General features: G+C 40.6%; 1 protein-coding gene across 2 annotated transcripts; it reads left to right on the forward strand.

Annotated features, from left to right (window-relative positions):
* The first annotated feature begins 2,061 nt into the window (after positions 1 to 2,061).
* CHORDC1 (cysteine and histidine rich domain containing 1) lies at positions 2,062 to 14,813 on the forward strand. 2 transcript variants are annotated; one of them, XM_057399019.1, is made up of 11 exons: positions 2,062 to 2,163; positions 5,433 to 5,482; positions 7,773 to 7,829; positions 8,285 to 8,445; positions 8,947 to 9,047; positions 9,666 to 9,724; positions 11,270 to 11,340; positions 11,533 to 11,638; positions 12,932 to 13,051; positions 13,721 to 13,783; positions 14,298 to 14,813. In XM_057399019.1, the coding sequence occupies exons 1-11, from the start codon at positions 2,100 to 2,102 to the stop codon at positions 14,439 to 14,441; spliced, it is 996 nt and encodes a 331-aa protein (XP_057255002.1). In that variant the 5' UTR covers positions 2,062 to 2,099; the 3' UTR covers positions 14,442 to 14,813. The 2 variants fall into 2 exon arrangements, with proteins under 2 accessions (XP_057255002.1, XP_057255003.1); XM_057399020.1 differs by lacking the exon at positions 7,773 to 7,829.
* The last annotated feature ends 6,892 nt before the right edge of the window (positions 14,814 to 21,705 follow it).

Consider the following 21,705-nt stretch of genomic DNA (forward strand, 5'->3'; position numbering starts at 1 on the left):
ACAAATACCTGCATGATGGATTGGTTTCTGGAAGATCTAAAGGCATGTCTCTGTATCAGTGAGATAGCAACTAGGTATGGAACAGCACCACATGACACTTTTGGGAAACTATATGGTTTTTAATATTTTCTCCCCAAAAGTTTTCACTGTGTTTGAACCAACTGTCCACTAAGGTCATAGGAATGCTACTTTTTAAGCCCATAAGTATCATGCTGGTAAAATAAAGAGGTTTTAATTTTACATATAATATTATTAAAACAGAAATTGATGCTGCCTCTGCAGAAGTGCAACTTGTTTGCATTCCACAAAGCCAAAAATGGCTGGCTCCTTCTAAAATGGAAGCATGCTTGCTCACTACAGATGAAATGCAACCACAGTCCCAGGAATAGCACTTAACTTATTTTATAGATATAAATCAGACTTCTATTCTTATCTGTCATTTTCACTTGACAGCAAATAAGTGACTTTCTTGTTTTAGGAACAAGTCTTCGCACTATGGTAACAATGTGAATACAACTACTTTGAATTATGCAATATTTCCATTAATCTTCTTGCTTCATAAGACATCCACAAACAGAAATGTTTTCTAAACAAAAAGGATAACAATTTTACTACTTCCCTTTCTTTCTTGTTATCACAACATGCATTTATACATTAAACCACTCCTGGCAAGCAGCAAAACAGTGTGTTTTTTTCTACTTGAAACTGAGCAGCTTATTCTCCCAGTCTTACCACAGGCCCCAGGCCCCAGAGGGAGCTTCAGATCAGAAGCAAGAACTTAGTATTTGATAGCTCAACTAAACCTGTGTCTTTACGTAAGGTATATAAATAATGAAGCAAGTGAAGCATATCTCACATAAACTTGTAAGTCTGCAGAAGACTGTTGGAAACAGTATGCAATTACCCTTTTTGCATCCTTAAATATCCTTTAAAGAAACACTTGTAGAGATCAGTTAACCTTCTCATTCTATGCACAAGTGCTTCAGGATTTGTCATATGTCATATGAACACTTCAGCACTCCTAGTTTAAAAATTGTGCGGTAGACACTTAATTAGCTGAAATCAATTTGTATTTGCCTGCAGAAACATAGATCACCGTAATTATTACGTACAACCCATTATGAGACATCAAAGAAGCTGGCACACTATAGAGGACACGTAAGCTGGTCAGCTGACAGGAGCACCCAGGGCAACCTCAAGGGAACTGTGTGAACATTGAAACATGATCTTTTTCAGAGTCATTTGTAACGTTAGTAACTTTGCTTCTGTGAGAACGAGACAACTCTTTAATACATATGCAAAAGGGGGGGTTAAATTACACTCACATGTACCATTGATATTCAGAATGTAAGCATCGAGTTTTTAATTACCCTCTTTTTATTTAGCCACGTATTTCTTTAACTGATTTAGACAACCTACATACCCCACAAAAAGTCAGAAACCGGCCGAAGGCTAAGCACCCCCGCACCAGCCCAGCACCAGCGAAAGGTGGGGGGGCTCGCCGGCTCATGATGACCCCAAACCGAAGAGCACAGCGCTTCCACAGCCCAGCAAGCTGTAGCCAGCAGTGCCCAGCCTCCCTCAGCTCCTCCCTGGCCCAGCCACCGGATGAGACCCTGAGGGGGAGGCCGGCCCGGCCCATCACAACAGGCCCCCGTGTCCGGGGATCACCGCTGGTGCTGGCGGCAATCAGCCCCCTCCTGCTGCAGCTGAAAGGCTCCCCAGGGAGTTCCTCCGAGCTCGGAGCCTGCCTTGCCACGGGAACTGGGGCCACACAACCAACCCGACCATGCACAACACCCTCCCAACAACCACCCCTTCCCCACCGTCCCGCATAATCCCGTCCCACCGCGCATGCGCCGCACTCCTTTCCCTCCCGCGCATGCGCTCCGTGCCGCGGCTCCTCATCCCCCTCCTTCTCCTCCTCTCGCTCCAGCCGCCCGCGCTGCCGCTCTCCCCTTCCCCCGAAGCTTCGTGAAGCTTCCGGAAGGCTCCGGCCGACTCTTTCCGCTGAGGGGCCGGCCCACCCCCGGGCGCTGCCCTCCTGCAGTCTCCTTAGTCCCCGTTGTTACGGGCGGCTTGCCGGCCGCCCCGCCGCCATGTCGTTGCTGTGCTACAACCGGGGCTGCGGCCAGCGCTTCGACCCCGAAACCAACACGGAAGGTGAGAGCGGCGGCAGAGGGGAAGGGGGAGCGCGGGGTACATCCTTAAGTGCTCCGCAAACAGCTTTCGGCCTGGGGGTGTGAGGGGCGGCATCTCAGAGGGGTTACGAGAGCTCTGCACGGGAGGTATGAGGGGCGAGCTGAGGCACCCGCGCCCGGTGTCCTCCCCGGTCGGTGGAGCCACGTCGCGGTGCGGCGCTGGGAGCTGTCATTGAGGTCTCTGAGGGACGGACAGCAGCACTGAGGGGCAGGGGCAGCCCTGGCCTGCAGGCTGTGTGGTGTGTCCGTGTCCCTCCCGCGGTCCCCATCTCTTACGGCACCGGTCTGGCCTCGACTCACTTCTCCCTGAGAAGCTCCTGTTTTTGTGTGGTGGTCTCAGTGTCTTTAGGGGTGGAGGAGCGGTCCGGTGTGGTGAAGCGATGCTGCGGGCTGCTCTGTTACAGGCTTTGCGGCCCCTGCACAGCGGATCCCGCCCGGGCACGAAAGTGTCCCGTCGGTGCGGAAACGTGGAGCTGGCGGTCGGCCTGACTGCGGGGTTCTTGTGTAATAACAAAAGTTTTCACAGCAGAATGAGCGAAGGAGGTAATAAGGACCTGCTCCGTACGTTACTGTCATCTGTTCTAAAGGTAGAAACTGGATGCCTTGAGGAACAGACGTGTTTCTTCTGAGGGCGTTGCATACATAGCAGTTATCAGCGCCTGTTGTTTTAGTTGTAGTATGTGGACTAGAAACTGGTAATTAAATGTGTCTTACGATATGTGCTTTTCCAAGTGCTGTGAGCTCTTGCAGTGCTTCCCCTATGTGTACTGTGAATCAAACACCTGGTGAAGCATAGAATGGTTTGGGTCGGAATGGACCTTAAAGCTCATCCAGTTCCACCCCCCTGCCACTGGCAGGGACACCTTCCAGTAGACCAGGTTGCCCCAAGCCCTGTCCAGCTTGGCCTTGAACCCTGCCGTGGATGGGGCAGCCACAGCTTTTCTGGGTAACCTGTGCCAGCGCTTCAGCGCCCTCGCAGGGAAGAACTTCTTATATTTAATACGGGGGTGGGGGGAAGGGAGGTAAAAAAAGATCAAACATTTTTTTTCTCCTCTTTATATGTTCTTTCCATTTGCATGCAGTGACCTTAATGTAAAGACAGCATTATAAGCCTGTCTCCCAATAGCCTGTGCAGAGTTTTCACAGTGCTGTTATTTTAGTTTTCATAATTCCACAGAGGTTGCAGAAGGGGTGATCTGAGTTTTCGGTAGGCTTGCTCTCAAGTGATTAGTAAAGCAACTCTTTTGGCTGCATTGCTAGAATGTCCTCTTTGCATTAGCCTTATTTGCAGAGACCCGAAAGATTAGAAGTAGGCTAACATGTTCTAGCATGTATGTGAGTTCTGTGATTAAGAAACATGGCATAAAGTGTATTTCTTTTTCTGAGCTAAGTATTGCCAAAGAGAGGGGCAGCATTTTGAGTAAGACTCACTAATGTTAGTAACTTGAAAAGCAGGCAGCTGAAAATCACAGTTGTGGAGTGATTCCATTTAGTGATCACTTCTATGACCTGCGTCCCTTTGCTCCAAAAGACAAAGTAGATAGTGAGTTTTGTATTACAAATTCGCACTGGGACTTCATGACCAGTGTTGTTATTAAAACAACAGTTCTTCGCCCTGTATTCCTGTGTTTGTGACCAAGTTGTAGTGGGCTGATGTGGTTGGCCTGGCCCTCTGCTAACTCTGTTGCTTGGCTTGGGAGAAACAGCTTCTTGAGAAGTTTATTCTGGTGAGTAACTGGACACTTATTGGAATTACTGTTCCCTAGCCTAACCAGTTCTAAATGTAAATGTAGTTATTCCCAGATAACTTTGGAGAACCAGGTTTAAATTTCCTACAGAAGTAAAGTGATTATAACTTTCAGCATCCCTAAACTTCAGGGTCGATGGGATGTTTTACCACCATGATTCTTGTGATGACATGGTTTTATATTTTGCAAAATAACCTCTATTTTTGTTTTAATTTGGTTTAGAAGTGAAGTTGCGGGCTCTTTTTACAAAATAGCCACATCTTGTTTTATATTCCTGTGAGGTTTACCAACATTAGCTTTGTGTCCTGAAGCTAAAGGAATTGGTAAAAGTTCATGGATGTCTCAAAATACCCACCTTTTGAGTTAAGGTGGGAACTGATGCCTGTCAGACCTAGTACCTTAGGGTTAAGCAGGGAATGTAAAATCAAAGAAAATTAAACTAAGCAAAATTTCTTAAAAATGTACACATTTATGAAAAGAAAACTGCAAAACTTGGTTGTTTTTTCTTTGCCATTTAATATCTGTAGGCAGATTACTACTAAAATTGCTTAACACTTTTATCTTTTGCTTCCTATTACGTGTATTATTTTTCACTCCGGTTTATGGATGCTTATTATAAAAACTGTTACTATTTATGTTGCTTCTAACTGTTTCTAACAAGAAAAATTTTGCTTTACTGCCTAAAAAGACAACAGATATTTCCCATCACTTTAGAGTCAGGTCATTAAAATATTATCCGTGCAGTATATGTCAAAGAGAAGTTATATCGGAGCAATTATATTGCCTTTGAAAAAAAGACCTGAAGTAAAAAAACAATGAATAGTTGCAACATAAGCAGTTCCATTAATGGAAGCTATGTTTCAGTGTGGTGTTTCTACAGAACCTACTAATTATTAGTATTGACATGTCTAAATTGTGTATGTGGAAGATCAGCATTTGGCTTCATGTCCTGAAGTGACCTAGGATACTACAGACAGTGAAAAAAGAACAAGCTCCTTATCATGGATAAAATGATGGATTTGTGTCGAGAGCTGTTTTTAACAGTGCTTCTGGATAGAAACCGTTGATCAGGTGCAAATAGATGTATTTGGTGGTAAACTGGTATTTTATGTCTTTCAGATGGCCACAGGGCCAATTTTACTTCCACTGAATGGCCAGTAAGAACTGATTGTTGACGGAGGCAAGGGATGGTCCACAGAAAGTTTATTTGCTCCATGTTGAAATAGAATTTTGTCTTAGATGCCTGCCTTCTGTTTTGTGTTGTATAGTACAAAAGAAAAAAAATCTTGATTATTTAGGTTTAACACACTCAGAGCGCTTGTTCTGTGGAGTCTGTGTATTCTTTAATAATTATGTGTACTTGGGGAAGTGGGACAGCTTGTGGCATATGGGAATTGCAGTGTGAAATTTTTGTTGAGTTTGTGATGGGATGAATAAAGATTCGTGGTATGCCTGAATATTAATAATAGCAATTTCGTTCTAGGATCCTGCACATACCATCCAGGTGTGCCAGTCTTTCATGATGCTCTCAAAGTAAGCCTGCAAGTATTTGTCTAAATCTTTTTTTGTCATATATGTGTAAAACAGTATGCTTGTGTCCTTTTTAATTCCAAGTATTCCAGTGTTTCAGAAACTGATATTCATGTTTGATGAGCATGAAGTGAGGAACTGATGTTCATCCTATCATGTTTGAGCAACCCCATGAAGTTAGAAAAGCACACTTACGCAGCCCTGAAGAAGACATTAAAAGCTGTACTCAGGATCTGAATGCCTTGCAAGTCTGTATGACACGTTTTCTGTTGACTGACATCAGGTGTCTCAATAGTTTAGGTGGATTCTCTGAACAGGTCTTTGGAGGCATTGAGAGGTGTCATACTCTTTCAGTTAATTAGTCTGTTTGGAGTTCAGACCAGCTGCTCGTGGTCTTATGTGGCTGGAGCACTAATCATAGGATCACAGAATGGTTTGTGTTGGAAGGGACCTTAAAGCTCCTCTGGTTCCAACCTCCTGCCATGGGCAGGGACACTTTCCAGTAGGCCAGGTTGCTCAAAGCCCCATCCCACCTGGCCTTGAACACTGCCAGGGACGTGACATCTACAGATATTCTGGGCAACCTGTGCCAATGTCTCGCCACCCTCACAGTAAAGATCTTACTTGTATCTGATCTAAATCTGCCCTCTTTCAGTTAAGGTTTATGTGACATTTGCCTACTGTGAAGAACATTTGTGTTCTCTTAATCAGTCAAGTAAGAATGTTAGGTTGGGACTGATTGCCCACGGCTCTGATGCAGCTATCCAGGATTCTTGGGCCACATTTTCAGTAGTGAATTAAATGTACCTGTGACTGGTCTCTAGTGCTTAGGCCAACTGCAGAGCCTGTGTTCATGACATTAAACTGTTTTCCTCCAAGATCTACTGAATGCATCCCAAGTACCTACATGGAGCTATTTAGACATAACTGCCAAAACAGTACTGGAAATCATTCTAACACTTCAGATGTGTATGGTCAGAAATCTGGTGCCCAGAAATGGAGTCTGGCACTGTTTACTGTATTAATACAGCTGCAGCCTAACCAGCCTATTTTAGGAAACCAGGCTGCTGTTAATCTGAGCTGTGGGGCCAGCATTTTTTCTTGGTACTTAGGAACTGCTTCTACTGGCAGTGCAGCTCATCCCTTTCTTATAATGGGATGTCTTTGAGGCCCAAGGAAGCTTGTGCATCTGTGCTGGGAAGCTTTTTTCCTGTAAACTCTGCTCTTTCTGCAGTATGTAACTCTGGAATAGGCGGTTGTGTGCCACTGACAAATTGGAAAGGATGCTGTTAGATCAAATATGATACAGTTACTTAGACTATGGAGTTTGTTCTGGACAAAAATATAGTTGTACTCATAAAACAGTACATAAAACTTCTACCTAATTATAATGACATAAATTACACAGTTGCTTCAAGAGCTTGTCTTTACTCACACTTACACACGCCATTTTTAAAGCAAGTGCTACTTTTAGCCCTCTCTTTATCGTATGTCTTGGCCTGATCATAAAATTATCATATTTTGAGTGCTTTTCTTCCTGCTATAAATTGTAGACAGTCTGAAAAGGCAGGGTGAACCTTTTGTCTCCTCACTTGCGGAAGTTGATATATTTTGAAGGTGTTGTAGAACCACTTACCAAACCCCATTGCGTCTGTTAAGCTCTCCAAGCAGTGGTGCATTTATTAGTCAAACTGTTGTCTTTAATAAGGTTCCTTGACCTCCAAGGTACATTTTTCGGAGTGGCAAGATAATTTTCTCTAAAACTGCATTTCTGGTTTATATAATAAAATATTCTTGGTTGATGTGGTTGAATAGATGGCTATGCAATGCAGATATCCAGCTTTGTGATGAGGAAGTAAGCAGTTGGAAGACTTGACTAGTGCTCAAGGAAGGAAAAATATTCTTACTGTTTTAGGATGGGGGCATGTATGCTCTGCCACAGGTAAGCCTAGTCGTGGGTGTAATATTTCTTTGTTTCGCTTACATGTTACTTTATAAGATAGAGTAAAATTTCTTTTTCTGCCATACAGAGTTGGCACCAAACTTGTCACACAAATACCGGCTCACATTTACCAAATTTTCTGAGGAAAACTAGAAATGGCAGCTGTTGCACTTTTCTCTGGCTTTTAAAAATGCAGATGATGATAATATTGTCCAAAGAAAGGAAAAAGAAAATCTCTAATCATGATGTACGACATCTTGTAAAAGAATACAGTTAGTCTTTTGCTTTTTATAAGCTGTTGCCAAGTAAGGTAGTCATGCTTGTTTTGTTTTCGTACCAAAATGTTTATAGGGTTGGTCATGTTGCAAGAGAAGAACAACAGACTTTTCTGACTTCCTAAGCATTGTGGTATGTACTCCTGATTATTTACCATTTTTATACTTGTCAAATGACATAATATTGATGAGAGGTGGCATAATTTTGTTAAAATTCTGAAATCTTGCATGCACTATTTTTCTTGATATAATGTTGAATCTGAGTCTCATTTACAGGCCTTAATGGTGGTAATAAGTTCTATTAGAACCTATATAGATGCATGTTAATGAAAGAAGGTCAATTCTTTTGTTCTTTGCTTGATTATGGAAAATATGCTTTTTTCTTTAATGCATGTCCAAATGAAGATACTTTCCACTTGAGCTGTAGGATTTCTTTTGTAGCCAGTGTTTTGAGTAGGTTAAAGGATGGTGAGTTAACGATGGAGCTGACAAAATAAATCAAAAAAACCTGCTGCAGGTTTTGATAGCTTTTATTTCTGCACACAAACTACACTCTGTGTATATATAAACATATGCTTTCCTCCATAGGGCTGTACAAAGGGTCTCCATAACAGTGAGAAGCCTCCTGAGCCTGTTAAACCAGAAGTCAAAACTACCTCTGAACGAAAGGAACTAGCTGAACTGAAACCCAGATTTCAAGAACACATAATTCAGGCACCAAAACCATTGGAAACAATTAAAAGGCCAAGGTGGAGTATATGAAACCAAGTTTTGCCAAATTTGTGGTCAGTTAGCCAAGTTAAAGCTCGTTGGGCTATTCCTATAGTGTCTCACATTTTACATAGTACAAAACCTCCGAAAGTTTGTGTTCGGTAGCAGTGATGATGTTGCCTTAAGCTTCAAAATGAAATAAAAGTTCAGGTTAGGACAAGATAGTACTGGATCTCGCAGCATTTAGCTTCACAGGAAATAAAACAGTTATAAAAATAACTTCAAGGTGCTTGTATTTACATTCTTTAATCTGTTTTTATTGCTGTAGATTACATAGAATTTCCTGTTGAATGACAAGACTCCCTTCTAAATTTCTACTGTATTTTTCTATAAGCAGTAAGAGTTGGCATTTGTAAAGCTAGATTGTTTCTTTGTGGTTAGAAAGGAAGAGCCTTACAGCAAGATGAACATTTACTACTATGTTGTGTTTTGTAAATGATTTTGTATGAAGCTGACATAAGTACATGGACATTTTTTAGCCCAGATGAGCCAATGACAAATTTACAGCTGAAAGTGTCAGCTTCCTTGAAGCAAGCGCTAGATAAACTGAAGCTGTCTTCAGAAAACGAAGAGAAAAAAGGTAAGGGTATACTGAGATTAAGTTCGTATGTGATATATAGCATATAGTAAATGCTATATTTTTGTTGTTGTTTCTTAAGTGATAATTCTATGTAATTATGTTCTTAATCTGGGAAATAACCTTCCAGCCCAGGGAATGATGATCAAAGTTTAAACGTAAACAGTGTGGAGACTTGAGTGTTAGGAGCAATATGTTGCTGTTAAAATTATTTCAACTACCTGTTTTGGAAGATTTCTGGGTTAAATGGATGTGGTGACATCTATTTCTGACTATATGACTGAAAACATTCCCAAGAAATGAACTTTAATCCTATTTTACTACAAACACGATGTCATATAAAGCCTTTCATAAACGGGTGACGTTTCTATGAAGGCTAGTTGGTTCTCCCTCACCTGTTTCCCCTGTTTCTTTTTGCATAGGTAATACAGGTTTTAGAATGCTTCTGGAATTTGTTTCTTTTTATCTTTCTGGCAGACTTCAGTGCCAGGCAGAAAATAGACAGGTTAAGAAGGGATTTTTTTTTCTGGTTTACTCCTTAGCTGGTTTTAATTCTTAACAATGCAAGATATTCAGTACATTATACAATTCAGTTGCTATTTTCTATGACTCTGTTTACAGAGGAAGACAATGATGAAATCAAGATTGGGACGGCATGTAAAAACGCAGGCTGTTCAAAAGTAAGTGGTCCAGTTCCACTTTTAAACCCAGCTGCTAAACTATTGAGTATGCAGTTTTGGTTTTCTTTCTTGGGTGTGTTTTTTCCTGTGTGCTACAAATTGATTTGGAAAAGGCACAAAGTCCGTCAGGCTTAACAAATGCACATTTGATAATGTGATTTAGTATGGACAGATGTGGACTGCTCTGCACTGAAATTGCTCTGAGAGATTACTTAAAATGACTCTGAAGCCTGACGTGAACTCACCTGAATGAGTGAGCTTGCCATTCCCATGATACTGACATTTTTCAGCTTTAAATGTTTAATATTGATGAGACATACCTTATAACACTTGAATTGCTCTTGATATTCTGTAGGTATTATATGGGGATTCTATAGGTACGTAGTGAATAAAAGACAGATTAGGGACAGCATAGGCCCCCTCTGGAAGCTATCAGGAGAACTGCCTACCCTGGATTTGGAGAAGGCTGAGGTTCTGAATGACTTCTTTGCCTTTGTCTTCACTGGCAAATGGTCTGACCACACCACTCAAGCCTTCGAAGGCAGATTCAGGGATTGTGAGAATGAAGATGCTAGGCCCACTGTAGTAGAGGATCAGGTTCAAGACTCTCTTAAGAACCTGAATGTGCATAAGTCCATGGGACCCGATGAAATCCATCGGTGGGTCCTGAAGGAGCTGGCAAATCAAGTTGCTAAACTGCTGGCCGTCATATTTGAGAAATCATGGCAGTCAGGTGAAGTTCCCAATGACTGGAAAACCGGAAATATAACCCCCATTTTCAAGAAGGGGAAAATGGATGACCCGGGGAATTACAGACCAGTCAGTCTCACCTCTGTGCCTGGCAAAATCTTAGAGCAGATTCTCCTGGAAAGCATGCTAAGGCACATGGAAAACAACAAGGTGCTTGGTGACAGCCAGCATGGCTTCACTAAGGGGAAATCCTGCCTGACCAATTTGGTAGCCTTCTATGATGGGGCTACAGAACTGATGGACAGGGGTAGAGCAGTTGATGTCATCTACCTGGACTTGTGCAAAGCCTTTGACACTGTCCCACACGACATCCTTGTCTCTAAATTGGAGAGACAACAATTTGATGGATGGACCACTCGGTGGATAAAGAGCTGGCTGGATGGCCGCACACAAAGAGTTGTGGTCAATGGCTCAGTGTCCGGCTGGAGACCAGTAACGAGTGGTGTCCCTCAGGGATCAGTGTTGGGACCGGTCTTGTTCAACATCTTCGTCGCTGACATGGACAGTGGGATTGAGTGCGCCCTCAGCAAGTTTGCTGGTGAGACCAAGCTGTGTGGTTCGGTTGATACGCTGGAGGGAAGGAATGTCATCCAGCTTGTTAGGTGTGCCAGGGAACCTTCTGTGAATGAAGGTTGAATGGTTACTTTGAAAAGCTAGGGCAAGCCATTAGGTCTAGATTATTTATTGAAAAGCTTTGTAGTCCTTTGTTCAGTGTTTCTGTTTGAGTTGTGTTTTGGTTTTGCCTTTGGTCCATATCCTGTAACAGTAATATACTTCAATGCTTTCTTTTGCTAGACGTACCAAGGACCAGAGAGCACAGAAGAAGTATGTATATACCATTCTGGTGTACCTATATTCCATGAAGGGTTAGTATTCAGTTAACTCTAATTTTTTGTTATTTTTTTTATTTTTGTTATTTTGTACTTCTTTTTTTGTAGATGTTGCCTTGTTTTCATTTTGTATTTCTTCTTCAGTCAATGCATAAAGGAAAGATCCTAAGTATTCACAGTGAATAGTGTCCTAAATATTGTTTGTTAATTACTTTGCACATTTTCAAGGATGAAGTATTGGAGCTGCTGTAAAAGAAAAACATCTGACTTCAATACATTTTTAGCTCAAGAAGGCTGCACAACAGGAACACATGTATGGACTAAAAAGGATGAGGTGAGTAGCATTAGCATTGCCTGTAGCTAGCCATTCTGAAGTTTGAATACTGGACTGTAGTTAGTACCTTGAATTGTTACTGTAGTTAAGCTGTTACAGATCACTACTTCTAAAATAATAACACTGAGGATGATATGCACAGCATGACAATAGAGAAATGGAAGGGTCTCCTTCTGTCTAGTTTCAGTTTTGTTTACACATCTGAATATTTTTTTCTGGTCTAGTTAAGCATTTTGATTTGGCTACCAGTTTAACAAATACAGAGAGCGTCTTTTTAGTTATTAGGTATTTCAGTGCAATGTTGGGAACAAACTGCAGAATAACAGGGTGAAAAAATTTTCATTCAAGGTTTAAAAAAATTCTCAGATAATGTTATAGAATGTAATAATGGAATGAACACAGCACAAAGTTCTTGATATGAATATATTGTCTGTTGCCGAGACAAAATGGGTTAGGTATTGCTACCGTTCTATGGTTCTGTGATTTAACAGAAGAAAATAAAGATGTATGATAGAAAGTGGTGATTCTGTTACCTCATTCTGAAGCAATTACTTCACAAGTCCTTTATTTCCTTTAAGTCATGGAACTGCTGCTTCCTTTCAAGTTTTATGTTTATGGTTAAGAATTATTTCCTAATACAGAAATGAGGGATTATGAACAAAACTGAAGGTGTGAGCCTGAAGCAGAAGAGTGTTCTTGTAAAGATTTTACCCAGATTTTAAGAAACTGTGTATTAAATACGTGCATATTGAGATAATAGTCTTCTGGCTAATGGAGGGAGGGGTACTTTACATTTTTCTTGTCATTTTGTTTTTTTTGTCATTTATTTTTCCTGCATCAGAGAACAGAAGGTAACATTCAGTACTTTTTTGCAGTAATTTGGAAGTTTCTTGAAGTCATGGCTGGCATGCTTGTTTCTTTGTTCAGTTCCTTTCTGCAACCTGCTGGATAGCTGTAGTCTTGGGAAGGAAGTTAATCCAACAAATAACAGTTTTGTTGTTTGGGCTTTTTTTGTTTCCCTGTCAGAATGCCCTGGTTTCTTATTATTGTCTCTGTCATGAGCATTGGTTTTCTCACTTCCAAGGTTTGTCAGAAACCAATAGCTAAAATATTTAGTGAAAAGAGATGTAAGCGGAGTCTTGCAGTCTTCTGCGAACATGAATTACAGCTCTTTATTAGCTGTGGTTTCTGGCTGTTCAGATAGTCCTGGGCTTTTACCCTGAATTAATCTTGTAAAAATACTCCTGAATGCAGTTTCAAGTTTTTTCTTTCTGTACCTGTTCTGTTACATAGGGTAAGAAAGTAGTTCCATGCAGGCATGACTGGCACCAGACTGGAGGAGAAGTGACTATTTCTGTGTACGCTAAAAACTCTGTTCCTGATCTGAGCTTCGTTGAAGCAAATAGCACAATGGTGAGCATTTACCTTAAGAAGTAACTCTTTTTTAATTCTTACAGCAGCTTGAAGTTAGGAAAATCTGGCTTCTACTTTTATGTACAAGGCAGAAGGAGCATAAGAATCTTACTTGAGTGACGGCTTTTTCTTAGCATTTGTTTTTGTTCAAGTATGTATAGCTTGGAGTTTTCCCTTCTGTTTGGACATGTGTGATTTAATGGTCTTTGTTTAAGATGCAATATAATATGTAAAAAAAAAAAACCAAAACCAAACTCTTTAATTTGACTTCTGCAATTAAAACCCACATGTGATGGATTTGCATCACCATATGTGTAAAGAATTATAGATTCATAATTAAATTGTATTTGGCTTATTGTAATTTAATAGTGCTCTTCACGGTGTGCAGCTTCTCAGCTGCTAATATTAAGCAGCTGTTAAAATGCTTCACTGATTTCTTAATCATGCATTTGGAGAAAATGACACAGTTTCCAGGATGTATATATGGCCACTGTTGGAAACAGTACTGTGTCAGTAACGGTTAGAATGGGTTTTCACTTCTGAGGGACAGTTTGATCACTTCGCTTATTGTAGGGTCTGTGTTCTAATGTAATATATTTTGATTAAACATGCTTGATGTGTCAAATGTTTTATTAGCCTGACAAAATTTTCTCTTGTTTTCCTATTAAGTTAAATATCCATATTGTATTTGAAGGAGATAAGGAATTTCATCGCAGTGTGAAACTATGGGGAGTAAGTATAAGGATAATTTTTCTATTTTTAAAAAAAAACAGCAAAACACAAACTTCAGCTTGCTCTCTTTCAGAACAGTTTGATTTGCCTCATTACTCTGCATACTGAAAGAAATTCAGTTACTTGCATTCATTAATTACATTTAAATCTGAGTTTCATGCCCCAGGTGATCAGGTGTGACAGTATAGTTGACACTGCTTTGAGCTGAAGGTAACCCCCTGAGGTCCTTTCTGATCACAACTTCCATTACAGTGGTGGTACAGAAAACCTTTGGCACTATATATCTGTAGGCTTATGTATGTGTTAGACCAGTGTATGTGTTCATACGTGTGGGCATATATATATGTTCGTAGCTTGGGAATGGGAGAGGGATGACTTCCCTAAATAACAAGAGGGAACTCTGTCTACCTAAACATCAGCTGAAATTTAGCGATAAATTCCCAAAAACTTAATTTGCAAGTATCTAGCAGCCTGTTTTCTTAAATTGAAGATTTAAATATGTTTTCTGTTCTAGGTAATTGATGTAAAGAGAAGTTATGTGAACATGACGGCTACAAAGATCGAGCTCACTATGAGAAAAGCAGAGCCCCTGTTATGGGCAAGTCTTGAATTACCGGTATCCAACACACAACAACAAAAAGAGAGTTCAGATCAATAATGATTCCAAGAGACAAGTTATTTCCCATTATGAAGTGGTGACTTGCTACTGTAATCAAATATTTTAACTTTTATATAGAGTCATTTTTTTTATACTTGATCGTATGTTCCATTATACAAAGAAATTTGATGTACAGTAAATGGGGGTGTAAGCTTGAAGGGTAATAGCTATTTCTGCTCGTGCTTCCATGAGTATATTTATGCTAGTTGAAGTGTCTCCATGGAGATCTAGAGTAAAAAGAGCTGTTGCCCTTTGCTTATAACCTTACCTACCATGTACTGACTATCCAAATAGATGTGATTTCTGTCCACTGTGAGTGCTGAATTTTCAAGTATTCAGTTTAGACTGGATCTGTTGGGTGGCACATGTTAGGTTCAGATACTGTTCAGTATGAAGCATACAGTAATACAGATACAAAAATCTGAGTTCAGTAAATGATTAGCATGCAGTTCTACATCTGGAATAAAAAGACATATAAATATCAAAAAACACAGGCTTACGTTTCTGTCTTCTGAAACTAAGGTTTGTTTCAATACCAGTTTGCTGTGGAGGGATGGAATAAACAGTGTTTTGTGAAGGATTTCAGTACTGCCGACTCTTGCAGGCTTTCATGTATAAAAGCAGGAGGTCAGATTGAAATAAAAAAAATAAATGGACAGTGAAACGGCTGAATAACTTGGCATCTCATCTGTGGAGACTATACAAACAGCAGACTATTGTGAAATTACCAGGGTGCTGTATATATTTGACAGGGTATATTTTGTCCAATTCTGCAATACTTGAAATTGAGTCTTTTTCTCAAAGTAGGTGGATATGTGTAGTAGAAGCCAGTTCCATGTAGATAGGCATAGCACTTGTGTCTGAGGATGGTAATCTAAAAAGCTATCTACAGGATAAATCTTAGGAGAAACAAAAGGCAAGCTTTAAAAGTCTATCTCAAATCATAATTGCACCTTTGAATTGAAATATGTTAAATATTATTTCTTATGAGCAGCATAAGCAAAACACTGGAATATAATATTAAGACCTTATATTTATTTGGAGTTCTGCATCAGTAACATTTTGTGGCTGAAAACAGGATAAAGATGAGACTTTTACCCAAGCAGCAGCACATGAGGTGAACTTGCTTTCTCTTTTTGCTTCAAATAGTTTCTTAATTTTGTGTTACAACTGAACAAAAACCAGTATTTTGTATATAAAGTCATGCAAAATCATAGAATCATATTATCATAGAATGGTTTGGGTTAGAATGGGCCTTAAAGCTAATCCAGTGTCAAACCCTCTGCCATAGGCAGTGACACCTTCCACTAGACCAGGTTGCTGAAAGCCTGATCTAACCTGGTCTTGAGCACTTCCAGGAATGGGGCAGATTAATGCAAGTGGAAGCTTGTACATCATGATTTATTGTGCCAAAACTTGTATTTGTAAACAAGCTGTCCTGTGGACTTAGAAATGTGCAGATGCTCATCTGCCTACCTTGATGGACCTGGGATAATTACATGAGGGGCACAGGACAAAGTCAAGTCATTCTGAAGTTAAATATGGATTTCGAAGAACCTTAACTGTTCTCCAACAGGTATAATTTGACATGAGCTCAGAGCTCTGTCTTTAGCAGTACTTGAAGTCCTACTTCATGCTTAATGTAGTAGGAAATACATTACCAAAGAAACCATCCCCAGGCACCAAGAAAGTCAGGCTAGTGCTGTGTATATGGAATTTGCATTGGTGCTTCTTTACCTTCATTTCAAGATACTGCTTCCTCACAGTCTTGGACAGACTGTGGTTACTTACTTCCTTGGGCCCTTATTAAATGCTCTAGCTCTAAGTTCTGCTTAAAAGGTTCTATTAACCTCTAATGATGCCTTCTTTTTTTTTTTTCCCCTGTATATAAATTTGTCACTGTCAAATCAGTGCTGTGAAGTGATGGAGTGCAAGCTCACAAAAAACTATGCCTGCAAAAGGTCCTCTAAAAGTTGAACAGCTGTTCCCTGATGTGCTCTGAACTGACAAGCAGAGCTTACATTGGTGTGATATTGAGAATAGTCACTTCAGTGCTATTCAGTGAAATGTTCTAGATAGCTGTAGCTACTAGCATGCCATCTGTGGTTTTGTATGCAGAACTCTGAACTTGGACAGCAAAATGAGCAGTGTTCAAATGCCAGGATAAAGATCTTACTTAACAAGCAAGTTCAAATGTGTGTCTAGCCATATGGATATATAAATACCCTATATAAATGTTTTCTACATTTTTAACATATTTTCAATTTATTTGCATCCACACATGCAGTAGGTTTACATTATGTAAAGTATGGTTTAAAGAGCTACAATGGAAATGGGATTTGGGGGAAAAATGGTATTTCTAGCAAGTTGTGTTCTCCCTTAGTATACGAGATGCTAAACAGAGAGCAATGTGGATGAATGGCCTCTTCTGCTGAAACTTTGGGATCCCCTAACAGTTTGATGGGCTCTTTCAGACTGCTGGTAGCTGAGTCAGCTTGTCTGGAAGTAGAAGAATGCTCCTGTAATAATGGTCTTTGCTTTTGCTTTTTATTCATTCCTCCTACTCTTTTGCTGTTGTTCATACTCTCAGCTCAAACTTAAAGATGCTTCCAGAGTTCCATAATGACTTCTTGTATCAGTACCAATAAATCCCCTTTTAAATTTCTCCTGTTCAAAAAAGTAAGCAAGCATACAGAAGATCCCCAGCTTTGATGAGGCAGGAAGGTACAGGTTTTGCAAGTAACCGTCTAGTTTTCAATGGCCTGTGATGTTTCCCAAAATTATAAACTCTCAGATGATGTAGACTGCCACAAATCTTTTGTTTAACTGCATTAATTCTTAGCAGCTTATAACTATGTCTTCATCATCAAGCTGCAAAAGCTGCATCAGTTACCCAAGTTGAATGTTCTGAGCAGTGCTCAGAACAGGTTTCAACATACAGTGTTTGGTCCCAGTATTTCATGTAGTGGCACCTCAACAAGAGTAGGGGTAGCTGACACTTCAACAGGTTATTGCTTTGGCTGTAGCTTTTAGTAGTAAATGTGGAGAGAAGGTGAAACCAAAATAATCACAGGACTGTCCCAGAAGCAAGGCTTGAAAGCTGATTTTTTGATCGTACAGGCTTTCACCTGTCTAATAAGAGTGAAATGAAATTGCAAACAGGTATGTACTGGAATACTTGCTGTTAAATGTACCCTTTTATTCAAGTTTTCAGAAGTTACGCTGTATTTAACAAGGTGGTAAAGTATACTTTTATAATGAATGAGCCTTTAAATGCTGTGGTGCATTTCAGTGTGAGTTTACATGTTACACATGTAGACAGTGTATTGCAGGTCTCAGAACTGACTCTTCAGATGGCAGATAAAACCTTTCCTCCACAATCCCTTTTTAATATGACAAATTGCATGAGAAATCTTAATCTTTTCCCTCATGTATAAGCCCATGTTCCTACCTAGCATTACATCTGATACCTGAAATGTTTCTTGGAGGAGCTGGAATTTAATGTTAATATACTATTGAGCACTTCGCTTTCCACCTACTCTGACTCTTATGTTTTACATGGCACTGGTGTAACTTGACGAAACAAATCTTCCACGGGATGATCTTCTGGAACACGTACATTATCAAGTCACCATTTCAATAGTTTGGGGATTAGTTTTACTAGGAATTTTGCCTTGAACAAAAGAATTACTTATTCTACGTAATGATGCATTTTTTGCTTGCACTCTTTACACATGGCATGAGTATTGGCTAAATACTGTACCTGTTAATCATTGGTCTTGCCCAATTGCTACTAAATTCTTTTTCATCTGCGTTCAGGAACAAAATCCTTTTTAAAGGAATGCATTATGTGTCTGGAACACTGTTTTAAGGTGGTAATAATATTGCCATTACAAGAGTCCTGAATTACAGTTGGAGGGGGAAGATGTCTTTTTGCATGGTTGTTTGATTCTGCACATTCATAAAACTTACCTGCAGAAATTAATGTCTTCATGCTCTAGTATTTTTTTCTAACTGTATTCAATAAAATTCTTATTACATACTGGTTGCACCTGGGGAGGAAGGGGTGTTGACTTCTTTTGTTATGGGAGAGAGCTTCCCTTTGGGTTTACAGCATCGTTGGTGAAGTGAAATGTAAGTGGGTGTTTTCAACAGGTCAGCTTGTGTCTTAGGAGACTGTGGCTCAGGGTTTCTTCTTCACCCCTTTCTTGTTTTCTTTGTTGCTTCCTCCCACCACAGCCCAGTCAAGATACTTACATGCAGCAGTTTGAGTAAGTGTGGCTGCTCAGAGGGCGCCTGTCTCATTCCCAGGAATTGGTCTGTCCAAGAATTTTTAGCATTTGCAAACTTAGTGGAACTGGAATAATTCCAAATACAATGTTTGGGCTGAAGGTACTATGGTGCTGATGCCTTTTTTGTATTTTCTTGGACAAAGGAAGAAGATACGTGTCAGACCTCTGGCCTTCCCTCGAGAAAAAGGATTTGCGTTTTGGTGCTTGACATCTATAGAATTATTTAATAGTGGACTGGCTTGGGTTGGAAGGGACCTAAAAGCTTGCCCAGTTCCAGCTGTCTGCCACAGGCAGGGACACCTTCCACTAGAGCAGCTTGCTCCAAGCCCTGTCCAGCCTTGTCTTGAACACTGCCAGGGATGGGGTAGCCACAGCTTCTTTGGGTACCCTGTGCCAGCACCTCAGCACCCTCACAGGGAAGAGCTCTCTGTGGTAATAAAAACTTCATGTTTTCTCACAGTTTGGGTACCTGTTTTAACCAAACATAACCAAGATTACTGTTGTGATTGTTACAGATTAATCTAGTTACAGTGTGAAATGTTTGTTAAGCAAATTCAGTTTCTCTGAGTTTGCAGAAGGAAGAGTTGTCTGCAGAAGAACGAAGGTTGGGTAGGTAGGATGTTGGCCGTAAGGAGGGTGGGTGGCCTTGAGAGTATGGTCCTTAAGAGTTCGCACTTAAGGAACACAGATCTGAACCCATGCTCATAATGTCAATGTTTACCTGATGCAGTGTTGGAATGAACTACTCTACATGACCAGTGTCTGGTAATGCATTTGTAGTCCTGTGAGCCCAGAAGGAAAGGGGCTGCAGGAGCAGGTACCCCTAACCTGGTGATACATGAAATGCGCCGATGTGTTTAAATTGAGCAGTCTGTATGATGACTGATCCTGGCTGTCCAGAAAGCATGCTGGTCTTCCTGCAGCTGGTCTCTCTTCTCTCTGATTAGGAAGTATCCTCTTGAATCAGATAATTGTTTTTACCTTCAGGAAACAAGTGTTTGAAAGAAGGAATCCCTTGTTAAACATTAATAAAAGCTGCGCTGCAACAGAAGTCGTTCAGGGCTAGCTGTAGGCAGAGCTTACAACCAGCGCTGAACCAGTGCAGAAACCTTGTTCTCTGAAATGTGTTTTAAATTCATGATAAATCCTGATGCTGAGGTACTGCTGCTGTATTCAGTGCTTGGGAGAAAACTAACCTCATGTGCTTCTGGCTTAATGCACTTAACCTAATTTGTTGTTCCTTAATTGAAAATCAAGCCTATGTACACAAGGCAGAGTTGATGCTGCACACTTCTAAACCCTAAGGGACTTCATTTTTTCCAAGGGAACGCTTTGTAATCAAGCTATATTGTGTACATAAACACTAACCCAAACTTTAAATGTTCTGCCTTCATCTGTGAAAGCAGTTAACATCTGGAGTGTCTGCTCATGAAGAAAACCTACAGCTATAGCATCCAGTTCACAATTACTCTTCTATTGTAGCTCTGCAAATTGGAAGCCTGGCAGCATTTCTGTTACACTAAGTTTTTACTTACATGGATTTATAACTGCGGGGATCCTTATGCTTGCCAAGTGTATAAAGAGCAGCGGCGAAGAAGATGGTAAAATGAGTGGAGGGTATTAAAATGTAGTTGCAAATAAATTTTTATGAGAAGAGTTTTCCTGTGGGTATAGAAAAAATGAATGGTTTATAGAAAACCTGCTAAGAGTGAAGGTTGACACAAAGCAGCAGCTCTAACAGCATCCATGAGCCAAAGTAGGAAAACTTCAAATCACAGTCAATGATCATTTTCTCCCTTATCTGTATGAAGGTTCACCTTGTTGCTGTGTGAACACAGGCGCTGTTCAGCATTTCTGTTGTTACTTCTCCTCAACGTTTTACTTTGGAACACAGACAAGTTTGCTGCATTTATTCTTGAACAATTATATTGTTGGAACTAGATGATCTTAAGGTCCTTTCCAACCCTAACGATTCTATGATTCTGTGATGCATGTTCCCTGAAGACTGCAGCTTGAGACTGTTACACTGAAAAGTAGCCAAAAACCTCAGTCATGGAATCACAGAATGTTTTGGGTTGGAAGGACCTTAAAGCTCATCCAGTTCCAACCCCCTGCCACACTTTCCACTAGACCAGGTTGCTCCAAGCCCCTGTGTCCAACCTGGCCTTGAACACTGCCAGGGATGGGGCTTAGCCACAGCTTCTCTGGGCACCCTGTGCCAGTGCCTCAGCACTCTCACAGGGAAGTATTTCTTCCCAATATCTAATCTAAATCTCCCTTCCTTCAACGTAAAGCCGTTCCCCCTTGTCCTATGTCTACATGCCCTCGTAAAAGCCCCTCTACAGCTTTCTTGTCAGCTCTTTTATACACTGGAAGCTGCTCAGAGGTCTCCCCAGCATCTTCTCTTCCCCAGGCTGAACAATCCCAACTCTCAGCCCATCTTCATCAGAGAGGTGCTCCAGCCCTTTATAAAGCTAATGAGGTTTTGCATTTCACAGTTTTATCGTATAATGCACGTATGTTTAATCTTGAACTGTCCCATGGGGTACTTGAGTAAACGTAACTTGTCAAGGGTATAATTGCAGTCTGCAGTGTTGAACATTGCCATGTCCCCCACACACTGTAAGTATTCTTCACTGAAATTGTAAGTGCGTTTGTCTGCAGAACAAGCAGTAGCCCTCAAAGAGCTGACAGATTTTGCCAGATCATCTCCATATTCTGGTGATCACATTTGAGGACAAACCGCAGTGTAATACTGCCCGCAAGGAAATGCTGAGTTCTGCAGTTACACACTGAACCCTGCATCAGTATCTAGTTCTCAGGCAGGTTATCATCTGTCAGACTGCAGGTGACGAGAATGATTGATATTTGCAAAACCCAAGTCCAATAAGGCTGAATTATGTGATCTGGGATGGCTTGAGAATGAAAGAAAAGCCAGGTCTGTTTCATCAAGCTCTGCTTTGCCAGGACTG

Source organism: Pezoporus wallicus, unplaced genomic scaffold (assembly GCF_028554395.1).
Source record: "Pezoporus wallicus isolate ANWC-B61680 ecotype Strahan unplaced genomic scaffold, APGP_CSIRO_Pwel_v1 contig_3876, whole genome shotgun sequence".
In the NCBI taxonomy this organism is placed as follows: domain Eukaryota; kingdom Metazoa; phylum Chordata; class Aves; order Psittaciformes; family Psittacidae; genus Pezoporus; species Pezoporus wallicus.